This window comes from Macaca nemestrina, chromosome 10 (genome assembly GCF_043159975.1).
Source record: "Macaca nemestrina isolate mMacNem1 chromosome 10, mMacNem.hap1, whole genome shotgun sequence".
In the NCBI taxonomy this organism is placed as follows: domain Eukaryota; kingdom Metazoa; phylum Chordata; class Mammalia; order Primates; family Cercopithecidae; genus Macaca; species Macaca nemestrina.
This window is the reverse complement of record NC_092134.1, coordinates 84,070,297-84,092,330: the sequence shown is the minus strand read 5'-3', so window position 1 is coordinate 84,092,330 and position 22,034 is coordinate 84,070,297. Positions and strand designations below refer to the sequence as shown.

Genomic DNA, 22,034 nt, shown 5'->3' with positions numbered 1-22,034 from the left:
CACTGGGGACTCAGGCAGATCTGGACTCGACTTTTATGGGAAAGAGAAATGGTTGCTGTGTTGGAGCTTGGACATCATCTTATGACTCTGCTTTTTCCCATCTCTTAGGGTCTAAGGATAACTCTGGGGCCATGACGGCCATGATTCTCACAGAGAACTCCAAGACTTCTGTGCTGCGAGCAAGCGGACTTGTTCTGAGACCTTTGCCCTAGAGGATGGCCAAGGGGCTCCTGGTGACCTATGCCCTCTGGGCTGTGGGGGGCCCTGCTGGGCTTCACCACCTGTACCTGGGAAGGGACAGCCACGCCCTGCTCTGGATGCTGACCCTGGGGGGAGGTGGGCTGGGCTGGCTCTGGGAGTTCTGGAAGCTCCCAAGCTTTGTAGCTCAGGCCAACAGAGCCCAGGGGCAGAGGCAGAGCCCCAGAGGGGTGACACCCCCTCTGAGTCCCATTCGCTTTGCTGCCCAGGTGATCGTTGGCATCTATTTTGGCCTTGTGGCACTGATTAGCCTTTCATCCATGGTCAACTTCTATATTGTGGCCCTCCCACTGGCAGTTGGCTTAGGGGTCTTGCTGGTGGCTGCTGTTGGCAATCAGACCTCAGACTTTAAGAACACTCTGGTGGCAGCATTTCTCACTTCACCTATATTCTATGGCCGCCCCATAGCCATACTGCCCATTAGTGTGGCCGCCAGCATTACAGCTCAGAAGCATCGCCGCTACAAAGCTTTGGTGGTGTCAGAGCCGTTCAGTGTGCGGCTCTACCGGCTGGGCTTGGCTTACCTTGCTTTCACAGGCCCACTGGCATACAGTGCCCTCTGCAACACAGCTGCCACCCTCAGCTATGTGGCAGAAACCCTTGGCTCCTTCTTGAATTGGTTCAGCTTCTTCCCCCTTCTTGGCCGCCTCATGGAGTTTGTCCTCCTTCTGCCTTACCGGATCTGGAGGCTACTGATGGGAGATACTGGCTTCAACAGCAGCTACTTCCAGGAGTGGGAGAAGCTCTATGAATTTGTTCACAGTTTTCAGGATGAGAAGTGTCAGCTGGCTTACCAGGTAAGGCTTTCTTCCCTCAGTCCTGTCTGGTGGCTCTGGTGGCCCTCATGTGGAAGCACTGTACTTACGTCTGTTGGCCAGGTGCCAGAAGGATGTTCTGGCTTCTTTGGATATCTGTTTGCAATGGGCAAAGGTTACGGAGGCTGTAATAGTAGAGTAGGAAAAATATATGTGTATATTATTTACTTTTTATTGAGGTACAACATATATACGGTGTACTAATTTTATGTATACCCCACTCAGATCAAGGGATGGAACATTTCCAGCACTAAGAAGGTTCTTTTATTCTCCTTCTCGGCCTATACTCCCACCTTCAGAGGTTATCTCTATTCTGACTTTAGTCACCATACGTTAGTTTTGCTCATTCTTCTTCTTTTTTATTTTTTTAAGATAGAGTCTTGCTCTGTCGTGCAGGCTGGAGTGCAGTGGCTCTATCTTGGCTCACTGCAAGCTCTGCCTCCCAGGTTCATGCCATTCTCCTGCCTCAGCCTCCCAAGTAGCTGGGACTATAGGCACGTGCCACCACGACTGGCTAATTTTTCGTATTTTTAGTAGAGACAGGGTTTCACTGTGTTAACCAGGATGGTCTTGATCTCCTGACCTTGTGATCTGCCCGCCTCAGCCTCCCAAAGTGTTGGGATTACAGGTGTGAGCCAACATGCCCGGTCCAGTTTTGCTCATTCTTGAGCTCCAAAAAAGTGGAACCATCCATTATGTGTTCTTTTGTATTTGGCATCTTTCTTCTTTCATTCAACATCATGTTTATGAGATTTATTCCTCTTGATTTCTTTTCTCTTTTTTTTTGAGACGGAGTTTCGCTCTTATTGCCTAGGCTGGAGTGCAATGGCGCCATCTTGGCTCACTGCAACCTCCGCCTCCTGGCGATTCTCCTGCCTCAGCCTGCTGAGTAGCTGGGATTACAGGCATGGGCCATGATGCCTAGCTAATTACATATTTTTAGTAGAGACAGGGTTTCTCCATGTTGGTCAGGCTGCTCTCGAACTCCCGACCTCAGGTGCTCTGCCCGCCTCGGCCTCCCAAAGTGCTAGGATTACAGACATGAGCCACCACACCTGGCCATTATTCTTCTTGTTACTTGCAATTGTAAATTGTTTGTTTTCACTGTTGTGTAGTATCCCATTGTATGATTATACCACAGTTTATTTACTCACTCTATTGTTAATGAACGTTTGGGTTGTTTCTGGTTTGGGGCTATTATAAATAAAGTTGCTATGAGCTTTCTTGTACATGCCTTTGGTGGACATATATACATTTATGTCTTTTGTGGGGAAGAGATCTTGCCAGGGATATGAAGTTGCAGGTTGGACAATGGACAGTTGTGATTAATGGCCCTTGCCATGAGATCTAGAGCTTGTCTATGTTTCAAAAGGCTGGCATTCTTTTTTTCTAAAAGAATTTTTTTCTTTTATTATTACTCTCTAAGGCTGGAATTCTAACCTGAGCTGCTGGACCTTTCCCACGGGCAAGTAGAAGCCAATTCTAGAGATATGATAGCCTGATTTAGCAAAGGTGCAAGGAGAGGCCCAGGTACCCTAACAACTTGGGAGATTCTGATTTGTCATCTTCTGTTTCCATAAGGTTTTGGGCCTCTCAGAAGGGGCAACAAATGAAGAAATACATCGGAGTTACCGGGAACTAGTGAAGGTCTGGCACCCAGACCACAACCTGGACCAGACAGAGGAGGCACAGAGGCACTTCCTGGAGATCCAGGCTGCGTATGAAGTCCTGAGTCAACCCAGGAAGCCCAGGGGATCCCGGAGGTGAAAAGAAACTTCCCCCTGAGGATTGACTCTTCCTATCAGAGCTGGGCAACTTGTCCCAAATCTAGCTTTGCCCAGGAATGGCATCCCAACAAGGTTAAAGAAACTGCTTGCAGGGGCCGGGAGTGGTGGCTCACGCCTGTAATCCCAGCACTTTGGGAGGCCGAGGCAGGCAGATCCTGAGGTCAGGAGTTTAAGACCAGCAGCCTGGCCAACATAATGAAACCTCGTCTCTACTAAAAATACAAAAAATTAGCCAGGCGTGGTGGCAGGCACCTCTAGTCCCAGCTACTTGGGAGGCTGAGGCAGGAGAATCGCCTGAACCTGAGAGGCAGAGGTTGCGGTGAGCCAAGATCACACCACTGCACTCCAGCCTGGGCAACAAGAGTGAAACTCTGTCTTAAAAACAAAAGAAAAAGAAAAAGAAAAAGAAACTGCTTGCAGGGAACATGAGAAAACCTTAATGGGGTGAGAAAAGGTTGTGGTAGAAGAATGTGTTTATATTCTGAATTTCTGAATTCTTGGCTATTGCATTCTTGACAATTTTTCTTAAAACCAGAGAGTGAAAGGCATATTATAAAACAGTCAAATATCTTTTAGAGTATGGACAACTATTATATATCAATAAAAAATTAATTAGAAAAAAATATATCTTTTAGAGAACACACCACCTTATCCCACCCATGATATATTGATGTGTGATGGAGGAAGGTTATTTAACTATTTTTTAAATGTGTAAAACAGCAGGGCATGGTGACTCATGCCTTTAATCCCAACACTTTGGGAAGCTGAGGTGGGAGGATCATGTGAGGTCAGGAGTTCAAGACCAGCCTGGTCAACCGACGTGAAATTCCATCTCTACTAAAAATACAAAACTTAGCCAGGCATGGTGGCGCACACCTGTAGCCCCAGCTAGTTGGGAGGCTGAGTCAGGAAAATCACTTGAGCCTGGGAGGTGGAGGTTGCAGTGAACTGAGATTGAACCACTGCACTATACTCCAGCCTGGGCAGCAGAGCGAGATTCTGTCTCAAAAATTAAATAAATAAATGAATAAATAAATAAATAAATGTGTAAAGCACTATGTAAGCAGATTGAAGAAAAAATGTGAAGGTTCTAGTATTCACAAGCTGTCCTGTGATAAGAGGGATTTGATCTTTTCTATAGATGGGGTGAGACTAGGGTTACATTTCAAAATTTGAGAAAAATATTTTCATTCCATTTATGGGAGAACTTTCTAGCAGCTACACTTTCTCCAAGAAGGAACAAACTACTGTGGAATGGGGGTAGTTCTTCCTCCTCTGCTTAGAGGAGGATTTTTGGAGAGCCCTCAGACTTTATGTAGGTGGTTGGACTGGCTGACTTCTCAGGTCTTCCCATTATTTGAGGTCTGATTCTGGGCTACATACCCTACTCCTAGAAGCATACAATCTGATGGGAGATAATGACACAGGTACACAGATATCAAAGCCCTTGTTCAGTGTTTTGAACTAAATGTCATAAGAGCTATAGTGTATTGGGACACTGGAGGAGGGACAGATAACATTGTTTTACGGGGACTCAGAAAGATTCATGATTTTATATGTCGTATGTCCCTTTGGGGACTTTGGGGAACCCTAGAGAACCAGCAGCTGGAGCATCTCAAGGGGGCCTTATTCAATTCTAGGCAACTAGCCAGGTGTGAAAGAAAGGGCCCAGGATGTCTCACTTTGCAGAGGAAGATTGGAAACCAGGAACATGATTTTAAATTATGTGCCTTTACTGCAGCTTTCTTGCTGTCTTTGTGTGTGTGCATTCTTTACATTTTTTTCTTCTTTCTGGATGTTAAATCTGAGTAATATATATAATTTTTTTTTTTTTTTTTGAGGCAGAGTCTCACTCTGTCGCCCAGGCTGGAGTGCAGTGGCACGATCTCAGCTCACTGCAAACTCCGCCTCCCGGGTTTATGCCATTCTCCTGCCTCAGCCTCCCGAGTAGCTGGGACTACAGGCGCCCGCCACCTCGCCCGGCTAGTTTTTTGTATTTTTTAGTAGAGACGGGGTTTCACCATGTTAGCCAGGATGGTCTCGATCTCCTGACCTCGTGATCCGCCCGTCTTGGCCTCCCAAAGTGCTGGGATTACAGGCTTGAGCCACCGTGCCCGGCCTGTAATTTATAAAGTGGAATTATGATCAGGCATAGTGCCGCTTGCCTATAATCCTAGCACTTTGGCAAGCCAAGGCAGGAAGATTGCTTGAGCCCAGGAGTTCAAGACCAGCCTGGGCAACATGGCAAAACTCCATCTCTACAAAAAGTACAAAAATTAGCCGGGTGTGGTGGGGTGTGCCTGTAGTCCCAGCTAAGGAGGCTAAGATTGGGAGGATCACTTGAACCCAAAAGGTGGAGGGTGAAATGAGCCGAGATTGTGCCATTGCACTCCAGCCTGAGTGACACAGTGACAGCCTGTCTCAAAAACACAAAAATAAATAAATAAACAATAGTGGAATTACGTTGGCGACTATTCTCTCTGTCTCACTCTCTTTTTTTTTTTTTTTTTGAGATGGAGTCTTGCTCTATCACCCAGGCTGGGTCTTGGCTCACTGCAACCTCTGCCTCCTGGTTTCAAGCAATTCTCCTGCCTTAGCCTCTTGAGTAGTGGGGATTACAGGCGCCCGCCACCATGCCCGGCTAATTTTTGTATTTTTAGTAGAGATGTGGTTTCACCATGTTGACCAGGCTGGTCTCGAACTCTCGTCTCTACCAAAATACAAAAGAAATTCGCTGGGCATGGCAGCGTGCGCCTCTAGTCCCAGCTACTTCAGAGGCTGAGGCAGGAGAATTGCTTGAACCCGAGAGGTGGAGATTGCAGTGAGCCAAGATGGTGCCACTGCACTCCAGACTGGGCAATAGAGCAAGACTCTGTCTCTACAAAAAACAAACAAAAAACATGACATGTAGCACTACTTCTATAAAATATAAATATATTCAAAATAATCTATAAGGAAAAAGAGACCAAGGAGTGATTAGGGTCTTTACTTGATATGGAAAATTATTTTACTGTTCTCAAATTTTTATTATTATTATTTTTTGAGACGGAATCTCACTCTGTTGCTAGGCTGGAATGCAGTGGTACAATCTCAGCTCACTGCAACCTCCACCTCCTGGGTTCAAGCAATTTTCTCGCTTCAGCCTCCCTAGTAGCTGGGACTACAGGCGTGGGCCACCACGCCCAGATACTTTTTGTACTTTTACTAGATACAGAGTTTCACCATGTTGGCCAGGATGGTCTCAATCTTTTGACCTCATGATCCGCCCGCCTTGGCCTCTCAAAGTGCTGGGATTACAGGCATGAGCCACCATGCCCAGCCACTGTTCTCAAATTTTATTATGGTTTTTTTTTTTTTTTTTTTTTTTTTTACAAAATATGGATATATTTTAATTTACTCAAATGGGAACTGCTGATAAGCAGTTCTTATTTTTCCAGCATGAGCAAGGCTACAATAAATATCTTTGAATATAGGTACTGATGCTTTTTGTTTTTTGTTGAAGCTATATCCCAATAAGTGATAAGTAGGGTCGAACAGAAGACATGATTTTTGGCTGGGCGTGATGGCTCACACCTGTAATCCCAGCACTTTGGGAGGCCGAGGTGGGCGGATCACAAGGTCAGGAGATCAAGACCATCCTGGCTAACATGGTGAAACCTTGTCTCTACTAAAAATACAAAAAAAATTAGCCTGGCGTGGTGATGGGCACCTATAGTCCCAGCTAATTGGAAGGCTGAGGCAGGAGAATGGCATGAACCCGGAAGATGGAGCTTGCAATGAGCCGAGATCACGCCACTGCACTCCAGCCTGGGTGACAGAGTGAGACTCCATCTCAAAAAAAGCCATGTTTTTTACAATTTTGATTGATAACGTATTGAGCCAGGCATGGTGGCTCAGGTCTGGCATCCCAGCACTTTGTGAGGCTGAGGTGGGAGGATAGCTTGAGGTCAGGAGTTCAACGCCAGCTTGGGCAACCTAGCGAGACCTCATCTCTGCTAAAAAAGCAAAACAAACAAACACAAAATTAGCTAGGAGTGGTGGCATGTGCCAGTAGTCCCAGCTAGTTGGGAGGTTGAGGTAGGAAGATTTCTTGATCGTGGGAGGTTGAGGCTACAGTGAGCTGTGATGGTATCACTGTACTCCATCCTGGGCAACACAGCAAGACCCTGCCTCAAACAAATGTATTTGGTTGATATTGTGTCAGATTTCTTCTGAAAAATGTTTTAACAATTTAGACTTTCACCAAGTGCAAGAAACTGGCATTTTCTTTGTAACTGGCTTGGAATGTTACCACTCTTTTAAACTTTTGTCAAGATGATTGTGAGAAATAGTTATCTAATTACTTTAATTTGCATTTCCCTGACTCCTAATGAAGTTCAGCATCTCTTCAAATCATTATTATCTTTTTTGAGACAGAATGTCGCTCTGTCACTCAGGCTGGAGTGCAGTGGCGCAGTCTCGGCTCACTGCAAGCTCCACTTCCTGGGTTCACACCATTCTCCTGCCTCAGCCTCCCGAGTAGCTGAGACTACAGGTGCCCACCACCACTCCCAGCTAATTTTTGGTATTTTTAGTAGAGATGGGATTTCACCGTATTAGCCAGGATGGTCTCGATCTCCTGACCTCATGATCCACCCGCCTTGACCTCCCAAAGTGCTGGGATTACAGGCATGAGCCACCGCACCTGGCCCTCTTCAAATCTTTATTGGGCATTTGAATTTTCTCTTCAGTGAATTGCTTCATCATATTCTCTATTTATTTTAAAATTGTGTTCCTATTTGTCTCTCTCAAATCTAGTTTGGTGGAATCCTTGCATGTTAGAAACCTTAACCCTTTGTAATATGCGTTGTAGATATTTTTCCCTCGCCTATGACTTGTCTTTCATCCTTGAGCATGAGTTTTAGAGTCAGAAGAATCAACAGTAGGATTTGAATCAGGTTGCATTATTTTCTAGTTGTATTTTTTATTTCTTCAGCCTCTTAGAATCTTAGTTTCCTTTAAAATTGAGATAATAGTATCTACTTTATTTAAAACTTTTTTTTGCCTAGGCATGGTGGCTCATGCCTGTAATCCCAGCATTTTGGGAGGCCGAGGTGGGCGGATCACCTGGGGTCAGGAGTTTGAGACCAGCCTGGCCAACATGGTGAAAATCCATCTCTACCAAAAATACAAAAATCAGCCAGGTGTGGTGGTGCACGACTGTAATCCCAAGTACTTGGGAGGCTGAGGCAGGAGAATCACTTGAACCCAGGAGGCAGAGACGAGGTAGGTAGCTGAGATCACACCACTGCACTCCAGCCTGAGTGGCAGGGCCAGACTCTGTCTCAAAAAAAAAACAAAAAACAAAAAACAAAAAACAAAAACGGCCGGGCGCGGTGGCTCAAGCCTGTAATCCCAGCACTTTGGGAGGCTGAGACGGGCGGATCACGAGGTCAGGAGATCGAGACCATCCTGGCTAGCACGGTGAAACCCCGTCTCTACTAAAAAATACAAAAAACTAGCCGGGCGAGGTGGTGGGCACCTGTAGTCCCAGCTACTCGGGAGGCTGAGGCAGGAGAATGGCATAAACCTGGGAGGCGGAGCTTGCAGTGAGCTGAGATCTGGCCACTGCACTCCAGCCTGGGCGACAGAGCGAGACTCCGTCTCAAAAACAAAACAAAACAAAACAACTTTTTTTTTTCATTTATTTATTTATTGAGACAGGGTCTCGCTCTGTCGCCCAGGCTGGAGTTAGTGGGGTGATCACAGCTCACTGTAGCCTGGAACTCCTGGGCCTAAGTGATCCTCCTGCCTCAACCTCCCAAGTAGCTGGGACTACAGACAGGCACCACCATACCTGGCTTTTTTTTTTTTTTTTTGTAGAGATGGGGTCTTGCCATCTTGCCCAGCCTGGTCTCTAACTCCTAGTTTCAACCTACCCTCCTGTTTGGCCTACCAAAATGCTGGGATTACAGGTATGAGCCAAGTATCTACTTTAAAAGGGTTGCTGTGGCCAGGTGCAGTGGCTCACACCTGTAATCTCAGCACTCTGGGAGGCTGAGGTGGTGGATCAACTGAGGTCAGGAGTTTGAGACCAGCCTGGCCAACATGGTAAAACCCTGTCTCTACTAAATATACAAAAAATTAGCTGGGCGTGGTGGCACAGGCCCGTAATGCCAGCTACTCAGGAGGCTGAGGCAAGAGAATCACCTGAACCCAGGAGGTGAGGGTTGCAGTGAGCTGAGACCGCACCACTGCACACCAGCCTGGGTGACAGAGTGAGATTCCATTTCAAAAAATAAAAAGTACAAAAAATACAAAAATGAGCCAGGCATGGTGGCGCACGCCTGTAGTCCCAGATACTCTGGAGGCTGAGTGGGGAGAATCGCTTGAACCTAGGGCGTGGAGGTTACAGTGAGCCAAGATTGCGCCACTGCACTCCAGCCTGGGCTACAGAGTGAGACTCCGTCTCAAAAAAAAAAAAAAAAAAAAAAGAAAAGAAAAAAAGAAAAAGAAAAAAAAAGGTCGCTGTGATTAAAAAAAAAAAAAAAAAAAAGATAGTAGGCCTGGTGTGGTGGCTCCTACTCTTCAAGAGGCTGAGGTGAGAGGATTGCTTGAGCCCAGAAGGTCAATCATGAGTGAGTCGTGACTGTGCCCCTGCACTCCAGCCTGGGCAACAGAGTGAGACACAGTCTCAAATAAATAAATAAATAAATAAAATAAAAACAAGTAAATGAAATTAAAACCCAAAATACAGTCTTAAAAGAAGAAGGAAATTTAGTAAAATAATAGGAAATCTAAGACATTAACAAGTGAGTCTTCTTTATTTTCTTTCTTTTTTTTTTTTTTTTTTGAGACAGAGTCTTGCTCTGTTGCCCGGGCTGGAGTGCAGTGGCCAGATCTCAGCTCACTGCAAGCTCCGCCTCCCGGGTTCACGCCATTCTCCTGCCTCAGCCTCCCGAGTAGCTGGGACTACAGGCGCCCGCCACCTCGCCCGGCTAATTTTTTGTATTTTTTAGTAGAGACGGGGTTTCACCGTGTTTGCCAGGATGGTCTCGGTCTCCTGACCTCGTGATCCGCCCGTCTCGGCCTCCCAAAGTGCTGGGATTACAGGCTTGAGCCACCGCGCCTGGCAAGTCTTCTTTATTTTCTACCTTAGTTGATTTAATGAAATCCAGCGATTTCGTATTCTCCCATTGCACAAATCAGAAATTCATAGATACTTTGAAGAGTTGGAAGGGAATTGAGAAGGCCTGTATCCCAAGCAACTATACAGTACAGAATCTTGGAAACAGCTTGCCTCAGAGATGACCATTTTGGGTTTTGCTTGAATTGGAAATCTCCTACCTGTCTCACCTTTTAGAGAGTTAGAAGCATATATCCTTAATTGTTCCCTAAATTGTTTCCTAAATTTGCTTCCTTATAATGTCTTTCTGGACCTGCCATCTCTTACTACAAAGAACAAAAACAAAAAACCAAAAACCATTTCTTGATGAGAATCTGCCCTTCATCTCCCATCCCTCTAAATCTTCCATTTGCCACATTTACCACCATCTTGTTTAAGGAGGAGGCACTATAGCCGAGTGAGTAAGGATGAAGGGGTGAAGAAATAGGGCTCTACTTTTGCCTCTGGCACTGACCATACTGGTGACTTTGGGTGAGCCACTTTTCCCCTAGGACCTCTGTTTCTTTCTCGTCAGGTGAGGCAGATGGACTTAGATGACTTAGATGATTTTCTTTTTTCTTTTTTTTTTTTTTTTGAGACAGAATCTACTTTGTTGAACAGGCTGGTGTGCAGTGGCACAGTCATAGCTCACTGCAGCCTTGACCTCCTGGTCTCAAGCGATCCTCTCACCTTGGCCTCCCAAAGTGTTGGGATTATAGGCATGAGCCACTGACCCCAGCCTAGATGACCTTAAGCTTGCTTTCAACCTGTATTCTGTAGTTCTTAGCTTTTCAGCTGAGGCTTGTATTAAATGGTTTGATTTGTCATCTTCTGTCTGCCCCCTTGTGGACATTGTTTTGGGAAGAAAATAAAATATTTAATTGCTTAAGGAACAATGTAATGACCATCCCACCCTCCAAGAATTCACTGGCATCACATTGTTTGTTTTCAATGATTCACGTTCACTTCTAGTACTTGTTCATAAATGTACATCATTTTACATGGTTGAATCATATCCGGGACATAATTTTGTACTTTTCCCCCCTCCCTGACAATAATGATGTCTTTACAGTAAAATATAAAAATGCTTATGATTCAATAAGCTTTTAAACTATTACCACAAAGACTGTTATTATATATATTTAATTGAGATAATTCATATAGCATAAACTTCACACTTTAAAAGTGTACAATTCAGTGGTTTCTGATAGATTCACAAGGTTGTATAATCATCACCACTATTTAATTCCAGAATGTTTTACCACCCCAAAAAGAAACTCCATACTCATTAGCAATCACTCTCTGTTTTCTCCTGCTCCTAGCCTCTGCAATCCCTGATCTACTTTCTGTCTCTAGATTTGCCTATCCTGGACATTTTATTTAAATGGCATCACACAATATATTGCCCTCTGTGTGTGTCTGGCTTCTTTCATTGAACATAATGTTTCCAAGATTCATATATGGGCTGGGCATAGTGGCTCACACCTGTAATCCCAGCACTTTGGGTGGCTGAGGTGGGCGGGTCACCTGAGGTCAGGAGTTTGAGACCAGCCTGGCCAACATGGTGAAACCCTGTCTCTACTAAAAATACAAAAATTAGCCGGGCATGGTGGCATGCATCTGCAGTCTCAGCTACTCAGGGGGCTGAGGCAGGAGTATTGTTTAAACCTGGGAAGCGGAGGAGGTTGCAGTGAGCTGAGATTGCACCACCGCACTCCAGCCTGGGTGACAGAATGAGACTCTCAAAATAAAATAAAATAAAATAGGCCGGGTGCAGTGGCTCACGCCTATAATCCCAGCACTTTGGGAGGCCGAGACGGGCGGATCACAAGGTCAGGAGATTGAGATCATCCTGGCTTACACTGTGAAACCCTGTCTCTACTAAAAATACAAAAAATTAGCCGGGCGTGGTAGCGGGCACCTGTAGTCCCAGCTACTCGGGAGGCTGAGACAGGAGAATGGCATGAACCCAGGAGGCAGAACTTGCAGTGAGCTGAGATCGCGCCACTGCACTCCACCCTGGGCGACAGAGTGAGACTCCGTCTCAAAAAAAAAAAAAATAAAATAAAATAAATAAAATAAAATAAAAAAGATTCAAATATGTTGAAGCATACATTATCATTACATTTATTTTATTTTTAAATAACACAACATTATATCTTAAAGCTGTATAATATTCCCTTTTTGAGAAACATTTTATATAATGTTGTTGGAAAGAATGTGGCATCAATATCTTCATGCCTCTAATTCATCTTTTCTCTTGAATTATTTCCTTAGAATAAATTCCCATGGGTGGGATTACTGGGTCAAAGGGTATGAACATTTTTTATAGCTCTTGTCAATATTGCTCTTAAATTGTGGTGCCCAGAACTAAATGCAATTCTGAGATGTGTTCAGACAGAATGGGGTACTGTGGGGCTATTACGTTCTCAAGGTCTGAACAATATATCATCCTTTAAATCCAGCAGCCTGAAAATTTATTAGCTTTTTTTGGTTGCTATGTAATTGTGACCCATTAAGCTTATAGTCAACTGAGGCCCTTAGATCTTTTCCTAGGCACTGTGTCTTAGAGCTATGTTTGCATCTACTCTAGGACCCAGGAGGCTTTTGAGGACTCACTGGCTTTAGTACTCTATGTCTTAGTTTTCTTTTCTCTTGAACAATGGGGTGGTCCTAACAAGCTTGGAGAGGTGTGGTTTGTTGTAGTCTTAGCTAGGAACTGCAGATGGCGCTACAAGGCTGTCACAGGGTGAAATATGTCCCTCGCCTGCTCCCTTCACTTAAAAAAAATGTGGTAGTGACACCTCCATAGCAGGTTCATTACCTGAGTTCAGTCCTCTCCTTTTGCTGAGAAGGAGCAAGCAACTGTGAAGTTGGATTTGGGGTGTTATTCAAGGCAAGCTCCAACTGAAGCATACTCTTCAGCTGTCATTTAATCTCCTAGGGGAATCTAGAGCTGTCTATTTCATGTTAGAACTTTGAACACACATCTCATGCCACTGCTTTGGCTTTTGAAGTTCATACCCTGAGAAGGTGATTTAAATTTTTTTTTCTTTTGCTTCATGTTCCCTGCAGTCTTTCTGTTAGTCACCTCAAGGGATTGAAAGTTGTTCAACTGTTTTGTTTTGTTTTTGCTAAGATGAGTTTTGAGCAGTAAGAGTAAAAAATTTATGTAGGGTTCTAGCAAAAGATACTTCATTTCGGCCGGGTGCGGTGGCTCAAGCCTGTAATCCCAGCACTTTGGGAGGCCAAGACGGGCGGATCACGAGGTCAGGAGATCGAGATCAGCCTGGCTACCACGGTGAAACCCCGTCTCTACTAAAAAAATACAAAAAACTAGCTGGGCGAGGTGGTGGGCACTTGTAGTCCCAGCTACTTGGGAGGCTGAGGCAGGAGAATGTCGTAAACCCGGTAGGCGGAGCTTGCAGTGAGCTGAGATCCGGCCACTGCACTCCAGCCTGGGCAACAGAGCGAGACTCTGTCTCAAAAAAAAAAAAAAAGATACTTCATTTCAATAATTTGTTCTCTCTTTTCGTTCTCATTCTTCTTTTTCCCCACCTCTCATTCGCCCTTTCCATAGTCCATCTGGTTATTTGCAAACTATTAGGACTCTAAGCAAGGATCTTGGACTTTCTGGGTTTAACCCTTACTGACAAGTTTCAAGAGAATAAAGCAGTGCCCTGTATGGGAAACTTGGAAGGAATCTTTTTTTTTTTTTTTTGAGACGGAGTTTCACTCTTGTTGCCCAGGCTGGAGTGCAGTGGCGCCATCTCGGCTCACTGAAACCTCTGCCTCCCGGGTTCAAGCGATTCTCCTGCCTCAGCCTCCTGAGTAGCTGGGATTACAGGCATGCACCACCACACCCAGCTAATTTTGTATTTTTAGTAGAGACGGGGTTTCTCCACGTTGGTCAGGCTGGTCTCAAACTCTCGACCTCAGGTGATCTGCCTGCCTTAGCCTCCCAAAGTGTTGGGATTACAGGCGTGAGCCACCACTCCCAGCCCAGAAGGGAATTTTTTAACCCATTCTGTGCCAGACCTCAGTCCCAATTCTGGGTTGAGAAAGGTTGTGGGGAACATCTTCTGCTGGGCAGTGACTGAGTCAGCATGTGAATCTGGCTTTGCAAGCAACACCTAAAAGGGCATTTTTCCTAGCATCAATAGCTCAGGCACCTTTCAGGTGAATTAGTACCAGAAAAGGAATGGGAGCTGGGCATGATGACGGGCAGAGGCAGGGGGATCACTTGAGCCCGGGAGTTTGAGACTATAGTGAGTTATGATTCTGCCACTGTACTCCAACCTAGGCAACAGAGCAAGGCCCTGCCTCTAATAAATAAATAAGAAACTTATTAATCCGTCTCAAGAGTAGGAAAAAAAAGCCCAGGCATAGTGGCTGATGCCTGTAATCCTAGCACTTTGGGAGGCTGAGGCAGGAGGATCACTTGAACCCAGCGGTGAGGACTGCTTGAGTTTGAGACCAGCCTGGGCAACATAGGGAGACCCCATCTCCATGAAAAAAAAAAAAATTAGGTAGGCCTGGTGGCTTACACCTGTAGTCCAAGTTACTGGGAAGGCTGCAGTGGGAGGACCAGTTGAGCCTTGGAGCTGGAGGCTGCAGTGAGTAATGATCCCACCACTGCACTCCAACCTGGTCTGTGGAGAACCCTGGTCTCTTAAAAAAAAAAAAAAAAAAAAAAGAGATGGGGCTTGGTGCCAGTGGCTCATGCCTGTAATCCCAGCACTTTGGGAGGCTGAGGCAGGTGGATCACAAGGTCAAGAGATCGAGACCATCCTGGCCAACATGTGAAACCCCATCTCTACTAAAGCTTCAAAAAAATTACCTGGGCATTGTGGCGCACCTGTAGTCCCAGCTACTCAGGAGGCTGAGGCAAGAGAATCGCTTGAACCCGAGAGGCAGAGGTTGCTGTGAGCTGAGATCGCGCCACTGTACTCCAGCCTGGGCAACAGTGAGAGACTCTGTCTCCAAAAAAAAAAAAAAAAAGGAATGAGAAGGGTTTGTGGGACATACAAACATCTTCAGTTCAGGTGTTTCCCAGTCACATATCTGAGGGCCATTGAGGCTTGTTTTACTCCCCCACCCCTCCTTCCATATCCTTACTCACTTTAAATGTGGTTTCTCTTGCTTTTTTCTCCCTTTCCCTCCCATAACCCACAGGAGAGAGTGTACGTTTGATATTCAGTAAATTTGATATTCAGTGCCTGCAAACTCACTTCATCTTAGCAGTTGATTTTCTTGCACAGCCAAGACAACCGATCATTTCAGACCCATCTCCCTTCAGGCTCTAATTCTTCTCATCAATGTGTTTCTTGTTTTGATATTTTTGCCTTTGGCTGATGTTGTTCTTCTTTTCTATAATATTTTTCCTCTCTGCTAAATCCTTTTTTTTTTTGAGATGGAGTTTTGCTCTTGACCAGGCTGGAGTGCAGTAGTATGATCTTGGCTCACTGCAACCTCTGCCTCCCAGGTTCAAATGATTCTCATGCCTCAGCCTCCCGAGTGGCTGGGATTATAGGCACCTGCCACCACGCAAGGCTAGTATATTTGTATTTTTAGTAGAGACAGGATTTCATCATGTTGGCCAGGCTGGTCTCGAACTTCTGACCTCAGGTGACCCACTGGCCTCGGCCTCCCAAAGTGCTGGGATTACAGGCATTAACCACCACGCCCAGCCTTGCTAATACAAATCTTTACACTTCTTTTACGACCTAGCTTAAGGTTTATCCCTAAATGATGGCTTCACTGATTAATTCCATCTCCAGTAATCTTCGCCTTTTGAATTCCTTCTGTATTCCCATCTAGTTTGTACTGTTCTATCAGTAAGTTTCTTGCATGTTGCCATAGAAATTGTTCTCTGTCTCATGTTTGCAAGTCTTCTCTTCTTAATTATACCAAAGCTGCTTGAGGGCAAGGGACTGTGTCTTCTCCTAATGTAAATAGCAGGACATTTATTAAATGTGCAACCTAGGTAAATTATTGAACAATTTTGAGCTTCAGTTTCCTCATTTGTTACATGAGGCAATGATGCCTGCACCACACAATGTTGAGACAATCAAATAAAACAATATGTAGAGAGTACTTTATGAAGTATAAAACATTTGACAGAAGTGAAGCATATTAATTTTTTAAAATGATGACAGAATCTACAAATGAAAGATAATTTAAAAACTTAATAAAAGAACTTAGAGTATAGCAATATTAGTTACATATCTTACACATAGGACAAATTCACTAAATATCAAATTCAAGTCTTAATGAACCTGCAAGGCTTACATTGAACTGAATGTTTCAGATCTGAGCTTTGGTTCCAGCATTGCCAATAATTTTGTGATGTAACACTTCAACCTTTGATAGTTTAAGGCCTTTCCTAGCTTTAAATATCTGATACACAAGTGAAAATTTGCATATGTTAGCCTTGTCTTTGGGCCTCAGTTTTGTTATCTGTAAAATGGGAAATGCTGACCTAATCAAACCATTTTAATTGAACTTTATACAATGGATGTTCAAAGACACATTAATTCTGCAAAAAAGTCTTAGGGGTGGGGATGGGAGTGGGAAGAACTTCCTTGGGGAAAGCTGCACACTATATAGCCTGCTCACTTCAATATGAACAAAGCATGGTACCATATTAAATATTCTGGGAAGTAAATAAGCCAGTTTAACTTGATTTTAACCTGTGCTTCCCAAACTTATTTGGACATGGAATAGTTTTCTCAGATAACATGATTTTGGTATCCCATGAAACGAATTTTCTGAGACACACTGTGGACTGCTAACATGAATATTCTTAGGTACTAGGGTTAGTATAGGCAAAAGGAAAAGTACAGTCTTATGAGCTGTTCTCTACTGGTTTTTGTGCCTGTTGTCACTTGCAGCTTCAGTCAACGGAGACTTTAAAACATTATGTTTCTTAATTACAGTCATTGGTTGTCAAGTCTCCAAGATAATAAGTTAAATTTCTCTGCCTCTCAGGTTACAGTTGGCCTCTTTTTCTTCCTAATAAAAACATGGAATCTGGCAATCAATCACTTAAGATACAAAATATCAATTCAAACCAAGCAAAAGCATTAAAGTTCTGAAGTCAAGGATCTATTTGAAAACATATCAAATTAGGTCAGGTTAATACCTGCAGAATATATCTGCCAAGGTGAAGCTTATGTCATGATTTCTCTCTAATTCTAGTTCTGGCACTTGATCATTAAGTAACCTGGGATAAATTAATTTTGTAAGGCTGAACAGAGACTAATGGATCTTATTTCAAAATGATCTTTTTCTTTTTTAACCCTTAACATCTATGCTAAACATTTAAGAAATTTGGTTATTTTTGTGTTTTCTTCAGAGTAGGTCACAAATATTATATTTTGCATTTATTGCAGCATTTATTTTCCTCCAAAATAATTTATACATGCACTTTGAACAATTTGCAATTATTTCAAGGCAGGTGACAATAACTTTGTTTTATTGTGAAGTAAAACACACACAGTAGGCCGAGCACGGTGGCTCATGCCTGTAATCCCAGCACTGAGGGAGGCCGAGGCAAATGGATCACCTGAGGTCGGGAGTTCGGGATCAGCCTGACCAACATGGAGAAACCCTGTCTCTACTGAAAATACAAACTTAGCCGGGCGGGTGGTGCATGCCTGTAATCTCAGCTACTCGGGAGGCTGAAGCAGGGGAATCTCTTCAACATGGGAGGCGGAGGTTGCGGTGAGCCGACATCGCGCCACTGCACTCCAGCCTGGACAACAAGAGTGAAACTCTGTCTCAAAAAAAATACATAAATAAACATACACAGTAGAAAATATATGTGTATTATAAAGAACAAAAATAGGCCGGGCCTGGTCACGCCTGTAATCCCAGCACTTTGGGAGGCTGAGGCAGGTGGATCATCTAAGGTCAGGAGTTCGAGACCAGCCTTGCCAACATGGTATAAACCTCATCTCTACTAAAAATACAAAAATTAGCTGGGCATGGTGGCAGGCACCTGTAATCCCAGCTACTCAGTATGTTGAGAGAGGACGATTGCTTGAACCTGGGAGGCGGATGTTGCAGTGAGCTGAGACTGGGTCATTGCACTCCAGCGTGGGCGGTGAGAACAAAACTCCATCTTAAAAACAACAACAACAAAATTAATATTTGTAACCCAGGTCAAAAAATATTTTTTGAAACATTTGTTCAATGTCCCTTTAGAGAGGTTGAGTGCTGCATGGAGAAAGGGCAAAGGTGGGCCATGAGTTGCAAGACCCCTTTTGTAAATCCCACTCAGCAAGACATATGCTAAAGCAACCTGATCTTCTTGGAGGATATTTTTTGAGTAAAATCCTTGTGAGGGGGCCGGGCGCGGTGGCTCAAGCCTGTAATCCCAGCACTTTGGGAGGCCGAGATGGGCGGATCACGAGGTCAGGAGATCGAGACCATCCTGGTGAACACGGTGAAACCCAGTCTCTTCTAAAAAAGTACAAAAAAACTACCCGGGCCAAGTGGCAGGCGCCTGTAGTCCCAGCTACTCGGGAGGCTGAGGCAGGAGAATGGCATAAACCCGGGAGGCGGAGCTTGCAGTGAGCTAAGATTCGGCCACTGCACTCCCGCCTGGGCGACAGAGCGAGACTCCGTCTCAAAAAAAAAAAAAAAAAAAAATTCCTTGTGAGGAGGTCATGTGTACTACCACACCCAGAACTTTCCCTTGAACGAGACTTGTTAAATACAATATTCTCCATCTTGCTAGATTTCCAGTGATGTTTTAACAGCTCTCATACCCTAGGTTGCTCTTCAATCTACCTTCCTTCTCTTGGAGAAGGCTGTTCACATACACAAAGTCTCTCCTAGCCGAGTGTGGTGGCTCACACCTGTAATCCCAGTGCTTTGGGAAGCCCAGGAGGGAGGATCATTTGAGGCCAGGAGTTCAAGACCAGCCTGGGCAATGTGGTGAGACACCCATCTCTACAACAAATTAAAAAATTAGCTGGGCATGGTGGCCAGAGCCTTAGTCCTAGCTACTCAGGAGGCTGACAGGGGAGGATCCCTTGAACCCAGGGATTCAAGGTTACAGTGAGCTATGATTGTGCCACCATACTCAAGCCTGGGCAACAGAGTGAGACCCTGTCTCCAAAACAAACAAAAAAGTCTCTCCTATTAGATCAGGGAATTTCTTAGCATCATGAGGCATCATGTCTTCCCCACAACATACTATAATATTACTAAGAATGGGAACTTTTTTTATTTGATAAGGTCTCACTCTGTTGTCCAGGCTGGAGTGCAGTGGTGTGATCACAACTCACTGCAGCCTTGACTTCCTGGGCTCAAGGAATCCTCCTACCTCAGCTTCCTGGGCAGCTGGGACAATATGCACAAGCCACCTCAGCTAGCTAATTTATTTTTATTTTTTGTAGAGACAGGGTCTCCCTGTGTTGCCCAGGGTAATCTCAAACCCCTGGGCTCAAGTGATCCACCTCAGCCTCTCAAAGTTTTGGGATTACAGACATGAGCCACCGAACCTGGCCAACAATGGGGACTTCATTTTCCAACCAAAAAACTTGTATTGGCTTTGCAGCAGCAAGAGGCCCTATAATGAAGGCCTTTCCTGAACTGAGTGACTTTTGGTGAGTGAAACCAGTCTTTGTGGAATAGGATGCAAGGCTGGCATCCCATACCTCATGATGAAGTTCTCCATTTACCAGGGTCATATCATCCCGTTCTCACTCTGTATGGGAAGGAAGGGGAATTGTGGAAGAATTAGTCACTTGTTCTTTTCTTTTCCTAAACCACTTTGTACTTTTCTGCTTCAACACTATGTTATTATAGTCATTTAATAACTTAAATTTGCTTGTAGAGATGGGGGATCTTGTTATGTTGCCCAGGCTGGTCTCAAACTCCTGGGCTCAAGCAGTCCTCCCACCCTGGCCTCTCAAAATGTTGGGATTACAGGCATGAGCCGCTGCAACTGGCCTATTTACTAACTTTATCCTCTTTTGTAACTGGATACTCTCCTTGGGGTAATGATATTGTTTCATTCTTCTTTGTAAATGACTGAATACCTAGAACAATACCCACTATCAAGTAAGTGCCAGTTTAGTGAATGAAAAGAAAGCAGACATTTGGATAATTTGCTTCTATTTGAACTTTTGAATGAAGACGCAATAGTAAGGAACATACAGTCCAGTGCCCTACCTAGCTGGATTACTTAAGTCTTCTGCTTATCCAGATCAGTAAATTATATGGTTGGAGTAGATGAGACACTATTAACCAGAGGTCATTGGATTCCAGGGGATTTTTGAGCCCTTACCTCAAGCAAAGTTAAAAACCACAAGGATCAGATGGCTTGGCAAACCTCTACTATACTACTCAGTCACTAGAGTAGGATACCCTGTCATTGCAATAACATATGTGGAAACCAAAATGACATGTGCCTGTGGTGTCTAGCTACACACTAACACACACTCTGCAGCTTGTTGGTGCCTTTTCAGAGCCCCTTTGCTTGGCCCCAAAAGGTAAGATGGGAACAGATTCTAATAAATCTTTTTTTTTTTTTGAGATGGAGGGTGGAGTGCAATGGCGCAATCCTGGCTCACTGCAACCTCCGCCTCCTGAGTTCAGGTGATTCTCCTGCCTCAGCCTCCCGACTAGCTGAGATTACAGGCGTGTGCCACCACATCCGGCTAATTTTTGTATTTTTAGTAGAGACGGGTTTCACTATGTTAGCCAGGCTGGTCTCGAACTCCTGACCTCAAGTGATCCGCCCGCCTCGGCCTCCCAAAGTGCTGGGATTACAGACTTGAGCCACCTCGCCCAGCCCCAGATTCTAATGAATCTTTTCAATGCTGATTGTCTAAATCCCTCTGGCCCCTCTTAATAGACCCTGACCAGTCGACAGTGAGGTGAGTGCTTCATGCACGCAGAATGGTGCACAAATACTAGTTAGTTCCAGCACCAGGGAGGTTGGGAGTCTGGCGTCGAAGACAGAGTATTTAACAGAAAAGAGTCCAAGGGCGGCGAGACAGACCAACTTTGCGTAGAGGGGCTATGCTGACAGCTGAGTAGATTAGAAACCCGACTGACGAGGAACTGACTTGGGGAGCGTGCCAGGCGAACATCGCCAGGGCAGAGAACCCCCATCAGCTCCCGAGGTCATTCTTCCCGCGCCCCCACCGGCCTCCGCGCACTCTCCGGAGGCAGAGCGACCGCTCTGCCCGGAGGCTCCAGCGTTTCCCGCCTTTGGAGACTCTGAAATTGCCTTTTGGAACAAAACTTGGGTCGGAAAGGAGGCGAAGGGAAAGCGGTGTGAAGTCCTCGGTGCGGAAGAGTGAGCGGTGCCGTAGGGGGTAGCCCGAGGGGAAGCTTCCCGACCCGGACATTGAGCCGAAGCCGAGCGCTCGACTCCCCTCGCTGCGCCTGCGTTCGGCCACCTCCGGGAGAGTTTCGGCTCTTTCCGTCAGTTCAGCTCGGGCCCTCTATTCCCGGCGCTCGTCGGGCCCCTACCCGTTGCCGCCGGGTACGAGCTGTTCTGCACGCGGACGCGAGCTCGAGTCCCACCCGTTTTCCCCTTGCATCTAGTTTGTCCCCGACCCCCTCCCAGAGTCTCTTCCCTTCCGCGGTAATTCCCAGTCTCCGGTGGCGCGCGAGCCTGCGGACGGTGCGAGACGCGAGGGACCGGGTCCCGAGAAGAGCGGTAACCCTACCGGTCGGAGCCCGCCTCTCGCCGCCCGGCGCCTCTCCTCGATCCCCTCGGTCTCCGGTGCGAGGGCCGTCTCGCTGCTCCAGCCGCGCTCGCGCACCCGTTGGCTGCCACAGCCTCGAGCTTGGCGCGCCGGGTTCGCGCCGGCGCGAGTACGCGCCCTGAGCTCTGGCTGGCTGGCTGGCGCGCACGCGCCCGAGAGGGCTCCGGGGCGGGGCGAGCCGCTGCCCCGGCTAGGATCGGGGTGATCTGCTAGAGCTCCGGCCGCAGCCTTGATTCCCGGCCTGCAGAACGGCCCTGGAGAGAAGCGGGGAGGCGGCGGTGGGGGCGGGGCGGCGTCC

General features: G+C 45.7%; 1 protein-coding gene and 1 long non-coding RNA gene across 3 annotated transcripts; one reads left to right on the top strand and one right to left on the bottom strand.

Annotated features, from left to right (window-relative positions):
- Positions 1 to 215: 215 nt before the first annotated feature.
- Positions 216 to 4,704, top strand: LOC105492876 (DnaJ heat shock protein family (Hsp40) member C22). Its single transcript, XM_011760210.2, has 2 exons — positions 216 to 1,055; positions 2,655 to 4,704. The coding sequence occupies exons 1-2, from the start codon at positions 216 to 218 to the stop codon at positions 2,838 to 2,840; spliced, it is 1,026 nt and encodes a 341-aa protein (XP_011758512.1). The 3' UTR covers positions 2,841 to 4,704.
- LOC139356766 (uncharacterized) lies at positions 1,057 to 21,933 on the bottom strand. 2 transcript variants are annotated; one of them, XR_011609165.1, is made up of 3 exons: positions 21,698 to 21,933; positions 14,845 to 14,980; positions 1,057 to 1,169 (listed from the first exon to the last, which is right to left on the bottom strand). It is a non-coding gene; the product is annotated as an uncharacterized lncRNA (long non-coding RNA). The 2 variants fall into 2 exon arrangements; XR_011609164.1 differs by having other exon boundaries at positions 1,070 to 1,198.
- Positions 21,934 to 22,034: the final 101 nt, after the last annotated feature.

What these genes read in the sequence shown, in the direction of transcription:
- LOC105492876 (XM_011760210.2), top strand. Translation starts at nt 216, where the DNA reads ATGGCCAAGGGGCTCCTGGTGACCTATGCCCTCTGGGCTGTGGGGGGC. An exon ending in AGTGTCAGCTGGCTTACCAG is followed by an intron (nt 1,056 to 2,654) that starts GTAAGGCTTTCT and finishes TGTTTCCATAAG; the next exon opens with GTTTTGGGCCTCTCAGAAGG.